The sequence below is a fragment of the Mustela nivalis genome, assembly GCF_964662115.1.
Source record: "Mustela nivalis genome assembly, chromosome: 15".
NCBI classification, from domain to species: domain Eukaryota; kingdom Metazoa; phylum Chordata; class Mammalia; order Carnivora; family Mustelidae; genus Mustela; species Mustela nivalis.
The window spans coordinates 9,221,969-9,238,777 of NC_139034.1; the positions used below are offsets into that span (position 1 = coordinate 9,221,969).

Sequence of the window (16,809 nt, forward strand, 5' to 3'; positions counted from 1 at the left end):
ACACACACACACACACACACGAATACCTAACTAAATTGAAGGGATGCACTATATTCATGGAATAGAAAAGTCAATTTTAAAATATATCAATTCTTTCCAAACTAATCTATCTATAAATTCAGTGTATTGTCAATCACTATCCTAACAGGTTGATGTGTGTATATATTTTGGGGGTGCAGGGAAATTGTCAGTATGTATGTGTAATGAGCTGATTCTACAACCTATATGGTAATGTAAAGGGCTAAGAATAATTCTGAGGAAGAACAAGAAGGCAAGACTTTCCCAAATTATAGTACTTAAGGTGGCATGTTGCAAGAATTGCCAAACAGAATGAGAGTCTGGAAATAAAAGCACATATATGTAGCTATCTGGTTTATGAAAAAATGTGATATTACAGATCAGTGTGGGGAAACTCTCTTTTCAGTACATGGGGCTGAGAAAATTTGCTATCTATATGGGTCAAAAGATGAAATTTGATTGTGACCCCACACTATGCATTCCTATGTTGATTGAAGACCCAAGTGTGAAAGACAGCATTATAAACTTTTGGAGGATAAGTGAGAAGAGTCTCATGACTTTATTATAGAGGAAATTATTTAAAACAGACTATACAAACATTGTAGACAATAAATTGAACCGTACGTAAATTGTACAATTCTATTCCTTAAAAAAAAAAAAGACAACAATAAAGCAGTAAAAGGACAAACCATAGAGTGTAAGGCAGGTTTTTAAAAACTATTTTATTTATTTGAGAAAGAGAGAGAGCATAAGGGGAAGGAGCAGAGGGAGAGGGACAAGCAGGCTCTGTACCGAGCACAGAGCCCCACATGGGGCTCGATCCCAGGACCCTGAGATCACAACCTGAGCTGAAATACAGAGTTTGAGGCTTAATCAACTGTGACACCCAGGCACCCAGAGAGTAAGGCAGTTTTAATACATATAATATACAAAGGATTCATATTAAGAAAATATAAAGAACTTCTATAAATAAATTAGAAAAAGGCAGAGGCTCCACAGAAAAATGGGAAAAACATTTAAACAGGACTTCACAAAATAAGACAGACAAAAGTTCAGTAAGCATATATGAAAGTATTTAACTTTATTTTTAATCAGGAAAATTCAAAAACGTTGACACTAACATGTTTTGGCAAGGATGGATAACAGCATGGACTCTCAGACCATGGTTGCTGTTGGGGTGTAATTTGTTACAAAACCTTTCAAGAACAATTTATCTTCCTCTTATCCAGTGGAACACATACATAGCCTAGGAACCATCAACTCACTCCTAAATGTGGATTCTAGAGAATTTTAAACATATGCAATAAGATACATGTATAATGTTTATAGCAACCCCATTCTAATAGCCCCAAACTGTAAACAATAGCAACAGTAAAATAGGTATATGGTGATATAGTCATAAAATGGAATGCTATACAGCAGTGGAAAGGAACAATCTTCAGTTACATATAACAAGGATTAAACTTAAACATTAGGTTGAACAGGGATGCCTGGGTGGCTCAGTTGGTTAAGCAGCTGCCTTCAGCTCAGTTCATGATTCCAGCGTCCTGGGCTCGAGTCCCACATCGGGCTCCTTGCTCTGCAGGGAGCCTGCTTCTCCCTCTGACTCTACCTGCCACTCTGTCTGCCTGTGCTCACTTTCTCTCGCTCTCTCTCTGACAAATAAATAAATAAAATCTTTCAAAACAAAACAAAAAACATAAGCTTGAACAAAAGATGCAAGGCACAGGGGCACCTGGGCGGCTCAGTCAGTTAAGCATCTGATTCTTGATCTCAGCTCAGGTCTTGATCTCAGGTTTGTGAGTTCAAACCCCACTCTGGGCCCTACGCTGGGTGTGGAGCCTACTTAAAAAATAATTTCAGAAAACTATACAAGACACAAAATGATGCATATGGTATGATTCCATTTATATTACAGTTCAAAAATAGGCAAAAATGCAACTATGTTTAGGGGTGAGCATGTAGGTATTGAAACTGTAAAGAAAAGTGGAGAATATATCCTTACAATAGCTAGGATAATGGTTACCACTGGAGTGTGATTGAGGACGTCAATCTCTAGAAGTCACTTCTAAGTCTCTTGCAGCGCTCAGTTTCTTGATGTGAGTGGTGGTTACAATGTGATGTTTAGAGATGAGGGTATCTAGTTATACAGTACTTGCACACTTTGTACTTTCTTCCTCAAGTATGATATTTTCACAATTGGGAAAATCTATGGAGTAGGAAATTTGAACTTTTCCCCAAAATAATATATGATGCTTTTAAAAGTTCAAGAGTAGCATAAAACTTATAACAAAATGTGGTTATCTCATGCTTCATCACTATTCCTACTTCCCCCAAAGCACTCATTTTGATTTTTGCCTTTTTCCTCTTTTTTTTTTCTTCATTTCTATATGTCTAAGTAACTTGTTATGGGACTCTGTCCTTTTTTCTTTTTTTTCCGTATTTAGATAATCTTCATTTACTTACTTCAGTGAAGATCAGAATTTCAGTATCTTACAACATAGGTACCTGCTCTCAGACATATACCTATAAAGGTATTCCTATAAAGGTATGCAGACACTTTACAGTGGAGAAGTTTGCTTAGTTAGCATGAATTCAGAGCAAGGGAAAAAATGGTGTGGATAGGCTGTTCTCATTCAGCCAAAGTCTTGATGCATCTGTAAATCCTATTGGGAGGAATCAAGTGCAGGACAAGATAGTAGTGTTTCTGGGCCAGGGAAACGTCTGGCGCAACCCTGAAGGTTCATTATTATAGGGGTGTATCAAGTAAGCCTAATTTAGGCTTTATTGCTGAAAAAGTCTCCTTCTGAGGGTCCTGTTGTTTCTTTAACTACACCATTTGGCCAACTAAGTTCCTGTAAGTCATGGTCTAGACACCAAACTGTGTCTTTCTATGGAGTCCTTAAATGTTAGTTTTTTGATTAGTTTTGTTTTGTTGCATCTAGTTATAACTTCCTTTGTCACCCAAGTTCTAGGGGACACCTAAATTTTTCCTTGTATGTGCCAACAAAAACATCTTACAATAGGGATGTGACTATTGTTATGGGATGACTTTAATGAAATGGCATTTTCTTAATTAAGGATAGTAGTTTTTTGCATCAAAAATAACAAACACAATAAAGCATTAAATAAACAATCAGGATACTTTGAAATAATGAGGAATCAGAATCTCCTGCATTCCTTTCTCCCTAATGCTTGTTTGTTTGAACACTCTTAAAAAAAAAAAATTTACTTCCCCTACAAAATGTGTGAGAGTTGTCTGATACTATGATTCATGTGAGATAACATTAATATTTTAAAAGCAAATGTTGTTGCTTTTATAATTATGTTTACTATTTGCCACCTAATGAGATACCATAAGAGCAATTATATTTCTTAATTTCGTTGTTTCTTAAATAAATATAAGTCATTGAAAGAATAAGAATATTTCATTTGACTCCATTTCTTAACTTTTCGTTTTAGGTATATTTTTGCAGAAGATGAAATCTATGGTCAGAATTCTTTCTGGAATCAAAGCTATCTAAATTCAAATCTCATTTCTGCTGTTCACTATCTGTGTGAACAGATATTAAATTATTTAATTAGGTAATTACCAAATAATTTACTAGTTATAATTTAATAATTACAAAATTATTTAATTTCTCTAACTCTCGGTTTACTTATTGGTAAGTAGTAGTACTTACCATCATCTTCTCCACTAAGTCATTTGTGTTAGTTAAATGATGTAATGAAGAGAAATGCTCAAGCGTAGTGACTGGCCTCAACGAATGCTCAATAAATAATAGGTGTGAGCACGTGTGTTTTAAGAATGCATCCCAGAATCCCTGGAGATGTCTGCGTACTTGCTGATCCTCATCCTCCTCTTCAGCCCTGGGTTTAGGAATTTATTTGGATCAGGCTGTGTTCCTTGAGGAGAATGGGTGACGGAATAAACATTTGTTCTTATCAGAGTGACTGTACATTGTATGCAAGTGATCACACTCTGTATTCTATACCTGTGGGTGAGGACGTGCACCTGGCCCAGCAAAGTGCATGTAGCCAAGTTAACCGATATGCCTCAGTCTCATACTTGGAGGGAGAAATATTATATTTCCAGAGGTTAGTATAACTTTCATTGTCTCCGGATTTGAGAGTTCGGAGGCTGGCTTGCTCCTCATTCTGTCATAAAGAAGATAACTCATCATTTTTCACTGTATCCTGAAGGTGTGACTTACTCTCTGAATCCTTTAGATGAGCAAATATTGATGATTTGCCCAAGTGGTATCCATGTCTGATCTTTCTGTCCGTTCACACTGGTTATTAACATTGGTGGATACAGTGGTCAGTCGTGCTGTATTCTGCATAATCCCTTCATTGAACACTGGATTCTTATGGGGTGAAACAGGCAGTAGCTTTTTCTTCACAGTTACCCTTCAAGGCTGTTTTGTTGGTTTTCCTTTTACCTCTCAATAACTTTGTACGATTACTCTGGGTTTTTAAAAAAACTTATTTTTAGGAGTCAAGAGTTTAGTTTAACATAAATATAAATTTGCCCCTCTATCCTATTCAAAGACTCTTTTTCTCTATACTTCCCTCGTTTGATAACAGTGGGGTTGGAGGGAGGGACAGGGTGGGGGGATACTGTTCTGCTACGTTTGTTTCACTTTCTCCGCGTTTGTTTACTGGCCTTTTCTCCTTGAGACCTGGGTCTCAGATTCTTGTGTGGCAGATGCCTGAATGCCCCTCTGTTTCCCTTGGGCACTCAACCAGTTAGTTACTCCTTCCCCCATCCCCTGGGACCTCCAGATCTTCTCAGTTCCAAAATAAATGCAACTCTCTCCTGTTCATTTCTTATGAACTGTCTAGCTGTCACTTTCTGATATACTTGAGGCCTTTTTGTGGCTATTCCTTTTTGTGGGAGGCCACAATAAGGCTTGAGATGAGAACCAAACCAGGCCCTGACTTGTGCCTCCCTTAAAGGCTGAATAGCCAAACAAAAGCCTTAGGTCGATAAAATGGAGTAGCATTGAGAAAGGGTCTGTGCTATGTGGTATGCGCTCGCCTACCTGACTTCCCACATGCTTGCTAAAAATGAGAACAATTCGGTTGGGGTCATATGTTCTTGGCTGGTTCTTGCTGCCCTAGTACAGCCCATAAATTACTTTCAGGTTTGCTGTATCAATACAGAACAATTGTACCGGTGTCAGCCATTTGGTGTCACAAAGTCTGCTTATAGTTCATTGTGAAACTTATTATGGGAACTCGTGGTTGTTTAACTAGACACAGATGTATTGCTTCTCCTATTATCACTATATATTTGGCCTTAATGCTTTGAATAAACTTAGCACTGTTGGACATCCTCCTCAGCTCTCCTCCTGCCCCCATCTCTCTGCTTCTCAAGTTCTTTTCTTCATCCTCTACCCTCACGTTCCTGGTCGATTGGTCGCACCGGCCGTGACACCTTTTCCTCTAGATTCACTTGAAACTTCTCTGTATTCCAAGTCTGTCTCCCATGTCTCAATAACAAGACCTACCAGTAACTCTGTCTTCCACATCTCCCTGCACATGTATACACAGTTATGCTTAAACTACTTTTAGAGGATTTCTATTCCTTGTAACCAAAAGAGGTCTAATCAAGCAGTGGGAAAACTGGTCAAAGAGAATTGAGGGAAATTTTGTGCATGCTATGGAATAGTCTTGTGAATGTATTTCTGCTCCATGACAGGGCATACTGAGTCCATCAGGTACCATGAATTGTTTTGTTAAGATGTGAGAACAATAAATGCGGATACATTCTCCCTCTTTGGCTCCTATGTTTTTGAGACTAGAACTCAACTGTGCTCTCTGCTAGCAGAATAAAATCAGATAACAGGATATTTTGTTTTTGCCTTTATCACTGTATAGTGATCCTATAGATAATCTGGACCTTGGTTCATCATGGCTACTTCCTGTTTCTTCAGTAACACATACAAAATCTATCTTTTAGTGTGGGTTCCTACTTAAACTGGTATATTAAGTTTAGCTATGAATAACAGAGACCCAACTATGATAACTTTTTTTAATTTTTTTATTTTTTTTTAAACATGTATTTTTATTCCCATGGCCAACTCTGATAACTTAACACGGAAGTTGATTTTTTTTCTTTCATTTAAAAGAAGTCTGAAGGGGGAGTTGGGTGACTTAGTTGGCTGAGCATCTGCCTTAAGTTCAGATTGTGATCCCAGGATCCTGAGATGGATCTCCATGTCAGGCTTCCTGACCAGTGGCAGAGTCTGTTTCTCCTCTCTCTCTCTGTCCCTCCCCCTGCTTGAGCACTCTCTCTCTCTCCCAAATAAATTTTTTTTTACAAAATCTTTTTTTTAAAGATTTCATTTATTTATTTGACAGACGGAGATCACAAGTAGGCAGAGAGGCAGGCAGAAAGAGAGAGGAGGAAGCCAGCTCCCTGCTGAGCAGAGAGCCCGATGTTGGTCTCGATCCCAAGACCCTGGGTTCATGACCTGAGCTGAAGGCAGAGGCTTAACCCACTGAGCCACCCAGGTGCTCGGCGTTGTGATTTTAAACTCCACGTTGGATGTAGAGATTACTAAAAAAATTTTAAAAACAAATAAATAAAATTAGCTTCATGTAAGACTCCCTGTATTGCTTTTCCTTTCTTTTCTTTTTTATTTATTTCTTGGGAGATGAATGAAAATTTTATCAGGAAACAGATCAATATTAGATCTATTCTTGGAAACTTCTGTTTTAGATTTAGGCTCCAATTTTTTAGTATGAAAAATTTCAAACCTGTACGGAATTTGAGAGAGCAGTACAATGAACATCCATCTATCTTTCTTGTAGAGTCAGCAGTTATTAACATTTGGTCGCATTTTGACTGTTGATCTATCTTTCTATAAATTTTGTTGTTGTTGGATCTTTTAACCTTAATAGGATTTTTATAAAAAGTTAGGACACTATATAAAACATTAAAGTCAATAGATCCCCAGGAATAAATTCAAGACAGAGGTCAACTGATCATATATAGGCTTTAAATCATAATTTCTTTCTTGGTTATTTCAGAGGATCAGACCATATATATTGTGGATCCACTTAAATAGACTTAAGATTCCAGCTTCTTTTCTATGTTAGAACTTCTCAAATGATCCTTCTCAGAGTTATCCTGATCTGAGCATACCACGGAAACAAGCTTCTTTAGCCATTTTAATGCAAGTTGAAATTAATTTTTTTTTACAATGCTATTGCCTTTAGGATTATTCAGTTTGATTCTGACATTAGCAACATCACCATACAGCCAGTAACTCTGCAAAAGATGGTTTTCTTAGCATGATTCACATAATTAAAAAAAACAAAGGGAAGGAATGTGGTTTGTTACATAATTTAGAATCTGAATCATTTGCTTCATCCTTGGAAAGTGGTAATTCCCATAGATTGGATACACCGATTCAGGTCCCCCAATGTCAAAGAGGAATATGGGAAACATCCTTTGGAATAGAATGTGTTATTCTAAATAAGAACAGTTAAGCCAAATGACTGTGCTGCATGGTTTTGCCTGGATGCATAGACTTTAGGCTTAAATAGGCATGAAATTTACATGGACATTTTACATCAAGCTTTCCATTTAATAACCACATTGCTGGCTTATAGAAACTGCTTTCTTTGGAGTTCTAGTTCTGTAGAATGAAGGAGGTAAAGTGTTTTCTTTTTGATAGTATGACAAGCAGAAGAATTTATATGAGAAAAGGTCTTTGAGGTCCAGTCTTACACTCGGTGTATCTGGAGCCATGTTATAGATTGTAATACTGCTGTTCATTAAGTAGTCTGCTTTCCATCCCTGCGGCCCTCCTCTCCATGGCAGCTCAGGGGTTACTTCTGCACAAGTTAAACTACTCTGCCAGATGCAAGACAAAAATGCCATACTAAAACTTTTATGAAGTTAAAGGAATACTTTATCAATTTGAATGGCTCCCCCCAAACTCAAACTTTTATCTAACTCAAATTTCTCACTTTCTTTTATAAACTTATATGTAGACTTCACACCCAACATGGGCTTGAATTCACAACCCTGAGAATCAAGAGCTGCATGCTTTACCAACTAATCCATCCAGGTGCCCTTGATAAACTTATTTTTAAAACTGTTTAAGATTTACAGAATGATTGAGAAGTTAATTCCGATATGGCCCACATCAGTTTCCCTTATTATGAATATATATTAGTCCCTACTACATTTTTACCTGCACTTTCCTTCCAGCTAACCTTACATGTTTTATTAATCAACATATAAACTGTATGTGCCAAACATTTTTTTACAATATTTTATTTATTTATTTTATTGACAGAGAGATCTTGAGAGAGAGCACCAGCAGGGGGAGCAGCAGGCAGAAGGAGAGTGAGAAGTAGGCTCCCCGCTGAGCAAGGAGGCTGGTGCTGGGCTCCATCCCAGAACCCTGGGATCGTGACCTGAGTGGAAGGCAGACACTTAACTGACTGAGCCACCCAGGTACTTCTAGGCCAAGCATTTTGAACTTACTAATTTTATGTTGATAGTCTTCAAAAGTTGTGGAAAGAATACACAATGGAATTAAAAGATGTAGGGAGCCACATTCTATCTTCCTCCAAAAATCATCTGGATCTTTTTTTTCCAGTCAAAATACCCTACATTTTTTCCTCATAGTCCTCTTATTAACCATCTTATAAGTTATCACTGATAATAGCATTTTCTAGATGACTGAAGCTCTAAAACCCTCGATAATTCATTTTTTCCTACTCCTGTTCTGTCACTATGAAATTTTTCTTTAAATTACAGTTCAAATGCATCACTTTTTAGTTATTCTTATGGAGATGTCCATAATATCTAAAATGCTAGTTAGGTTTTTTAATTAAACACACACAGATGTAATGTGTAAGCGCTCAGGCTGCCATAACAAAATACTACAGTCTGGGTGGCAACCGAAATTTCTCACAGTTTTGGAGGCTGAGAAGTTCAAGATCAAGGTGCCCATCAGCTCTCCACTTGCCTAAGAAGGTTGCCTTTTAGCTGTATCCTCAAGAAATGGAGAAATAGAGGTCTCTAATGTTTCTTCTTCTGAGGGAATCGATCCCATCATGAGGGCCCCACCCTCGTGACCGCATCTAAACCTAAGACCTTCCACAGGCCCTATTTTCAAACACCATCCCATTGGAGGTGAAGGCTTTAACACATGAATTTTAGAGGGACAGGATTCAGTCCACAGGAGGCAGCAATGCCCAACCTCAACACTAGAGAAAGTGCTGCATTAAGAGGAATTGTGAGGCCCGAGCTTAGATTTGTCTTATGGAGGACGAATGCTAGCCTAAAGGGCCGCTGGGTGTTTCATCAAGGCAGTGCAGGGGTGAAAATTGTGTTTTAGGAGAGCAAATCTGGTGATTGCTTATGGGATGAATTTTACTGGAAGAAATCACAAGTAGGAAAAGCATTTGCGGGAGTAATGTAACAATCTCTGAATAAAGACCCACATTATGATGACAGCACCTTAAATGCACCAGACATGAAGCTTCTCCTGATGCTTCTACAAGAGGGGATCTCTTCCTTAAATCTACATTTTTCTTATGTTTAGGGGTTGCTCTTGGAACTCTTAAATTCCGCACTATATTGTGTTTGTTTCTGTACTTAGCCCTTCCACCTGGCAGTTCCTCTGGTAGGTAGCAAAGAGGCGTCAGAGCAATGCAAAACCCAAAGCCAGAAGGCAGCCATCGCCACGATGGGCCTGGAGACCCAGACTCCTACCCAGCAGGATATGCTGCAAAAACTTCGTGGACTTGACCACATCGCTTGACGTCCAGGGGGTTTGCTCAGCGCCACCAACGGGATCGGCCATCCGCACCAAAGGACGCTCTCTGAGCTTCCTGGCTGGCAACTCGCAATGACTGCGCTTATCGGGCTTCAAAAGCTGTGGAGCGGATGAATGAATTGCTCTCAGTTCAATTCCGAACTGTCAGGGAAAGACAAGCTACCCCTCCTTCTCCGTGAAGGGATGGCAGCCGACCTTGGACTGAGCGCGCCTCCTTTCTTCTAACAGGGCTTGGACTGCTCAATAGGGCCCTCCCCACCTTGGGATTCCACGCATCCTTTTACCAGTAAGGAAAGACATAAGCAATAATATTCAACATCCATGAAGTTCAGATTACATCAACACGTATGCAAATACAGACCTAAGGAAACGGTTTTGCTGTTTAACGCCAAGCGCCTACCCTTTAAGAGGCCCGGAGTCCCACCTCCACCAAGCCCGCCCCTCAGGCCACGCCCCCCTCGCAACCCGCACCCCCCCCCCCCGCCCAACCCAGCGCAGCCCCCCCCCCCCCCCCGCCCCTTCCTAGAATGCCCTGCGGCGGCGAGCTCCTCCCATCCTAGGGTGCCTTGCTGGGGGGGGGTCGCTCCCGGAGGATTATGTGCACGCTGCGGGCTCGCTCCCGGTGGCTTACGTGCGCGCGGCGGGAGTCGGAACATGCTGTCGGGTGCTTGCCCCACCCACCTCGGCCTGGTCTGTTCAGCTTCCAGGGCTTGAAGTTCCCGCCCGGTTGCGGCTGGGCAAGAGCGGATGCTGCCTGGACCGCCTTGGCTTTGAGGAGAGAGTAACGTCCAGAACCCCTGCTGCTTCCTTTCGGTGCTGAACCCCGGCGGCCATGTCCACGGGGTTCTCCTTCGGGACCGGCACGCTGGGCTCCACCACCGTAGCCCCCGGCTGGACCGGCGCAGGCGGCGGTTTCTCCTTCGGGACGGGGCATCTAGGTAACTGCGGTTCCGCGCCTTCCCGGCCTGGTCCTCTCCGTGAGACTCCCGTGGGTGGGCCCGTCCCTCTCCCTTCGCGCTGGGTTCCTTTCTAGTGGGTCCTGGAGAAAGAAAGACAGACTTGCGCAGCGCCAGCCTCATAGTCCTGCCGTTTGGGGGCCTGGTCGGGAGGGTGGTCACAGGGGTTGTGAGGTCCCCAGAATCCACAATGGTTCACCCAGTGTCCCTGTCGAGTGGGGTCTGGCTGGGTGAAAGGGCCTGGGGTTTCACGCTGAGCCCTAGCAGTGTGGCAGTCTGAGGCACAGAACGGAGAACGACATTGTGGGTCATTCTGGGGTTTCAGAAAAAGACAATAGAAAAATTTTAAGGGGGACAATTAGAGTTTTATCCCTGATAATTCAGAATTCATTGCAGGATATATGACTTGGGACATTCCACTGCTTTAATGATTTCGTGGTATTCTAAACGAGCTCACCTCTTGGTACCTCATGGTCCTTTGTTACTGTAGTTTTTTGTTTTAAATACGTGTTGCAGCATTTCTTGGTGGTCATTTTGAACAGTGTGAGTAGTAGTATTCGTGAGTGTTATGGTGGAATGACTCACATTGTCTTCTAGTTACACTGAAAACTGTAGGTAGCATATTTATCGTTTTTGTGCAACCTGCTAAAGCACCGCTTCAGGCGATGACGAAATACAGCCAGCAGAGGTTTAGAAAAAGACATTAATAATAGTCAAAGGTCATTTTCATGGTGAGAGATTTAATTTTTAGAACTCCGTCTTTTTAAGGTAAAAGGGGAGGAGTTCATTACATCAAGAAGTGTGCATAGAAAATGTTACAAGGTATCTATCACCTGGGGCTTGAGGGATGTCATTGTAGAGTAAAAAGCCAAAAGTATCTTCCTTATATTAAAAAGGGGAGGTACAGGGGCGCCTGGGTGGCTCAGTGGGTTAAGCCTCTGCTTTCTGCTCAGGTCATGATCCCAGGATCCTGGGGTTGAGCTCCGCATGGGGCTCTCTGCTTAGCAAGGGGCATACCCCCTGCTTCTCTGCCTACTGGAGAGCTCGCTCTCTCTCTGTCAAATAATAAATAAAATCTTTAAATATATATATATATATATATATATATATATATATATATATAATTTACCAAGAAAATTTGGGGAGGTACAGACTACATAGTCAAGGAAAAAGTCTGGGAATTTCCCTTAATACCTCCTTTTCTCTCTGCACCCTTAATCAGCAAGGCCTACTAATTTTAATTACCTAGTTTCCATTTGCTTCACTTCATGTCACCGCCCTGTGGCAAGCTCTTGTCATTCATGGAACAAATATTTATTGAACACAGTTCCATATAATGGACTCTGTTTTAGATGGTGAAATAAATAAGGGTACAGCTCTTTCTTCCAGGTTTTCAACCAGTAACCCTTCTCCTATTTGGCGAAAACTATTCCTGTCATCTCCTACATAGATTAGTTCATTGGAATCGCAATTGCTGTGTCAAAAATAGACTTTTTTTAAAAAAAGATTTTATTTATTTATTTGACAGACAGAGATTACCGGTAGGCAGAGAGGCAAGCAGAGAGAGAGGAGGAAGCAGTCTCACTCCTGAGCAGAGAGCCCAATGAAGGACTCTATCTCAGGACCCTGGGATCATGACCTGAGCCTAAGGCAGAGGCTTTAACCCACTGAGCCACCCAGGCATCCCGATTTGGTCTCTTTAGGTAAATCACTTTAGGGAAGTTACTCTCCAAGCCTCAGTTCCCACATCTGGAACAGAGATGCTGATCAATAAAGTACTTAACATCATATCTGGCACTTGGTAAGTGCTCCCTAAATGTTACTTTCTAAGTCCACATTAGGGCATGCTGGAGAAGTTAAAACAATATTCCTGACCTGTTGGAGTCGACAGTAACACATTCTGATGAGCCATTGGCAGATAATAGTGGGTTGAGGCAAAACTTGGTCCTGTTTGGGGTAGCTTTTAAATAAATTTCTCTCCTGTAGAGAAATTTCTCTTTTGCTTTCTTGAGTAAGAAGATACCACTTTGATGTATTTCTTCGGTAATGTTTTCACATTTAATTATGAAACAGTGCCTTGTGTCTTCAGTTATCTTAAGTTGTCAAGAAATTTTAAATATTTTGTCTAAAAATACAAAATTTCAGAGAAAAATACATAATTTCATTGTGCATCTTTCTATATTTATGGAATAGCAGTAAAACCAAATGGAATCACTGAATTCTTTGGGAGGGAGGAGAGCATAACTACCATTTCCTTAATTTGAGGTCTTCAAAATTTGCCAATAACATTTATTAAAATACCTTTTTAGCTCAGTTGATTAAGTGTTCAAAGTTTTGTGCTTTGTTGCTGAGACCTTGCAACCCTGTTTTGCCAACCTTCTGTACTTCACATACCCATGTTCCTAGACATCATTTTAAAATGAATGATAGGGGTGCCTGGGTGGCTCAGGGGGTTAAGCCTCTGCCTTCGGCTAAGATCATGATCCCAGAGTCCTGGGATCCAGCCCCGCATTGGGCTCTCTGCTCAGTGGAGAGCCTGCTTCCCTTCCTCTCTCTCTGCCTGCCTCTCTACCTACTTGTGATCTATGTCTGTCAAGTAAATAAATAAAATCTTTAAAAAAAATAAAATAAAATCCATGATAAATTAAGACACAGGGCCAGCTCCCTTTTTTTTTTTTTTAAGATTTCATTTATTGATTTGACAGAGAGAGATCACAAGTAGGCGGAGAGGCAGGCAGAGAGAGAGAGAGGAGGAAACAGACTCCCCACCGAGCAGAGAGCCCGATGCGGGACTCGATCCCAGGACCCTTTTTTTGACCCCCTACTCAGTGTTGATGATTGGTTTCAAGTTCTGTTCCCCTCACAGTGATTGGGTAGTGTAATACATTGTATAAAATGTGTATAGTAGAATTTATTAAGTTCCTAATGATGACAGTAATAATATTTATTAAGTGAAGTTAATTCACCATGCATAATCTCTCAATCTTTTGCAAAAAATCTGTTAAGTGGGCAAAGTTATTAACATTTTGCATATGAGGAAACAGAGGATCAAGAAGGCTAAGTTATGTCACACCAGTCCCAGGACATTGGAGACCTGGCCCTGGAACCCAGCCATAACACTGCTACCTCCTTAAATTGCAGTGTCCCAGACATAAGCTTTTTAAAACTGACCTTGACTTCTCTTGGGATTATGTCTGTTTGGAAGGGCAGGCAGGATAGAATAAAGATACCTATATAGGATGAATGGGAGCTCCCATTATGTTATGTGTTATAGTCTCTTTTAACTCTCCTCTACAATTTTTGGAGTGTCAGGTTGTTGAGACATTTTGATTATTTTAATAATTTGTTCTCCCACTATCGATAGCAAATATGAGCCCCTGAGTTTTGATAAGAACAGTTGAAAGTCGTGAACTTTGTTCACATCACTTGCTATTACCAGCTGTTCTTTTTAAGCTTTCAGAAACTCTGAAGAGAATTTCTGCTTATGAACACATAATCTGGATAGAGGGAAATTTTTACTTTGTATTTTCCTCTTGCCAGGTTATGTTTAGTCCTTTTCCTCTTCTCACCCCCTACCCCAGTTCTTGATGCTGTTTTGGTGACAAGAAACGTAACTGTATCCCCCGTCCCTACCTAAATCCATGAATATGGTGATAAAGCAACAGAGAGGTGGCAAAGATCACTTAAAAGAACTTTTCTGAGTATGTTTTATTTTTCTTTATTTAGTAGTTGGGAAAGAATAAATGTATTTAGAAATATGGACTATACGTGAGTCATTCAAGAGGAAAATGATCCATATTCATAGGATTGCTCTGTGGCCATTTTAAAATATGCTAACTGTCAATAAAACTTAGAGAAGGAGAATATGTGATACTGTTTATGATTTCCTTGTGATCTGAAATCTTTTGTATGTGACTTACTTTTAAAGAGAACAGGACACTATTTGAATTGGGTTGGTTAAAAATAAATAGATAGTTCTTTTTGTATTCTATGGCAATATATTGAATATGTGAAAAGAAAGAAGGTGTTTAACCTTGAAGAGTTAATTTTTATTTTTCTTTAGGAAATACTGGCTCCAGTAGACTTTATTTTGTGTTCTTTATAGATAAGCAACCCTTCAGTGGGGCTCAATTTTGGAACTCTTGGAAGCACTGCAACTCCTGCCACGACATCTGCTCCTTCAGGTGGTTTTGGAACCGGACTCCTTGGATCGAAACCTACCGCTGGGTTCACTCTGGAAGGAACAAATACAGGTAAGGAGGATTGTCACATTTCAGGGAGTAGCTATGGGATATTCTTTTTAAGGTTCCGGCTTATATCTCTGCCCTTTATAGGGATTGTCAGACCTAAAAAATGGTAAATATTAAGATGAAAAAATATATAGGGATGTGGACTTAAGGGCCAGTGGTAGGCCTAACATTGGTTATGATCTATTCTAGTGTAAACGAAAACACCCATTTAGGGGTTCTTGGATGGCTCAGTTGGTTAAGGGTCTAACTCTTGATTTCCACTCGGGTCATGATCTCATGCTTGCAGAATGAGATCTTCTTTGGGCTTTAAGCTCCTTGGGGAGTCTGCTTAGGATTCTCTCTCTATTTCCCTATCCTCCTGTTGCATACTGCACCCCCCTCCCCCAAGCTCTTCCTCAAAAATAAATAAATCTTCAAAAAAGAAGAGAAACAAATTTAAAGAAATGCGATTTTTTAAAGAAAGATTTTATTTATTCATCAGAGAGAGCGAGAATAAGCAGGGGGAGCAGGAGGCAGAGGGAGAGGCAGGCTCCTCACCGAGCAAGGAGCCCATTGCAGAACTTGATCCCAGGACCCTGGGATCATGATCTGAGCTGAAGGCAGCCGCTTAACCAATTGAGCCACGCAGGCATCCCAAGATCTCTTTTCAAAATAACTTCTTTTTTGGTATACTTGACACAATGAAGATATACCTCTTTAAATATAAAGAAGTAATTTAATTTTTTTTTAAGATTTTATTTATTTATTTGACAGACAGATCACAAGTAGGCAGAGAGGCAGGCAGAGAGAGAGAGAGGGAAGCAGGCTCCCTGCTGAGCATAGAGCCCGATATTGGGCTCGATCCCAGGACCCTGAGATCATGACCTGAGCCGAAGGCAGCAGCTTAACCCACTGAGCCACCCAGGTGCCCCAAGAATTAATTTAATCTTTACAAGAGAGTATATAATGCAGTGTTTCACCTTAGTGAAGATAAATCAAGTTTACCAATTTGGACGTTAATTTAATTTAGTATATATGGTGCAGTCAGCATCCTTTCTTGCTATAACGTTATAATTTACCTTCCTAAGAGACGTTTTAAATTTTTATATTATTAAAAGAGTTGTTTAGATGGGAAAAGGGCAAGAGGTCAAGGTTTCTGGTAGACATTTCAATAATAAAAATCTGTTTTTTAATACTTAAAGATATTTGGTTATTAAAAATATGTGTCAGTAATGCTGCCATTTCAAAAGCTTATTTCTTTATTTACTCTTTATTCTATACCCACAGGGCCTCTCGGTCTCTGTTACCACTTTTATGCATTGACATTGCAGCTTTGATTGAAACTTTTCACAGCCACACATAGAAAATGTAAGAACTGCAGGAATGCGGGAGCTTCCAGTGAGCTCCTTGAAACGACTTTGTGTGCCAGTGTTGGCTTAGAGTAGCTTTTTTTCTCCTTGCCTAATGTTGTTATAAGCAGTAGTTGTTTGCATTTATAAATCTTATTCCCTATATAATTATATATAGCCGGTAATATGAAAACCGGTGCTCTAGGAAGAACGTTTCTATTAGTGGTCATGGTAGAAGATACTGGTTGTTGTAGTATCATATCCTGAGGATGACTCTAAGTCTTGCCCTTGTAATAACCCCCCACAAAATGTCATCTGCCATTGATGATTAAATTTTATTTCTCTTTTTGTCCTCAGGAATAGCAACAACTATAACTACAGGATTAACTCTGGGTAAGAATTTTTTGAGGAAAGATCCCAGATCTGTGGTTTTCTTCTCTTCTCTTTCTTA

At 40.1% G+C, this 16,809-nt stretch overlaps 2 protein-coding genes across 2 annotated transcripts in view; one reads left to right on the forward strand and one right to left on the reverse strand.

The window, feature by feature from the left end:
- LOC309848526 (ral guanine nucleotide dissociation stimulator-like) overlaps nt 1–16,809 on the reverse strand; it is a 438,233-nt gene that overhangs the window by 373,286 nt on the left and 48,138 nt on the right. The gene's annotated exons all lie outside the window — the stretch shown is intronic.
- The window catches only part of LOC309848515 (ligand of Numb protein X 2-like), a gene marked incomplete at its 5' end in the record, with an annotated part of 385,857 nt that continues 379,646 nt past the window's right edge, over nt 10,599–16,809 (forward strand). The window contains 3 exons of the mRNA XM_082700211.1: nt 10,599–10,762; nt 14,891–15,033; nt 16,716–16,751. Coding sequence (XP_082556337.1) covers nt 10,599–10,762; nt 14,891–15,033; nt 16,716–16,751 — 343 coding nt within the window. The remainder of the gene's footprint in view (nt 10,763–14,890; nt 15,034–16,715; nt 16,752–16,809) is intronic.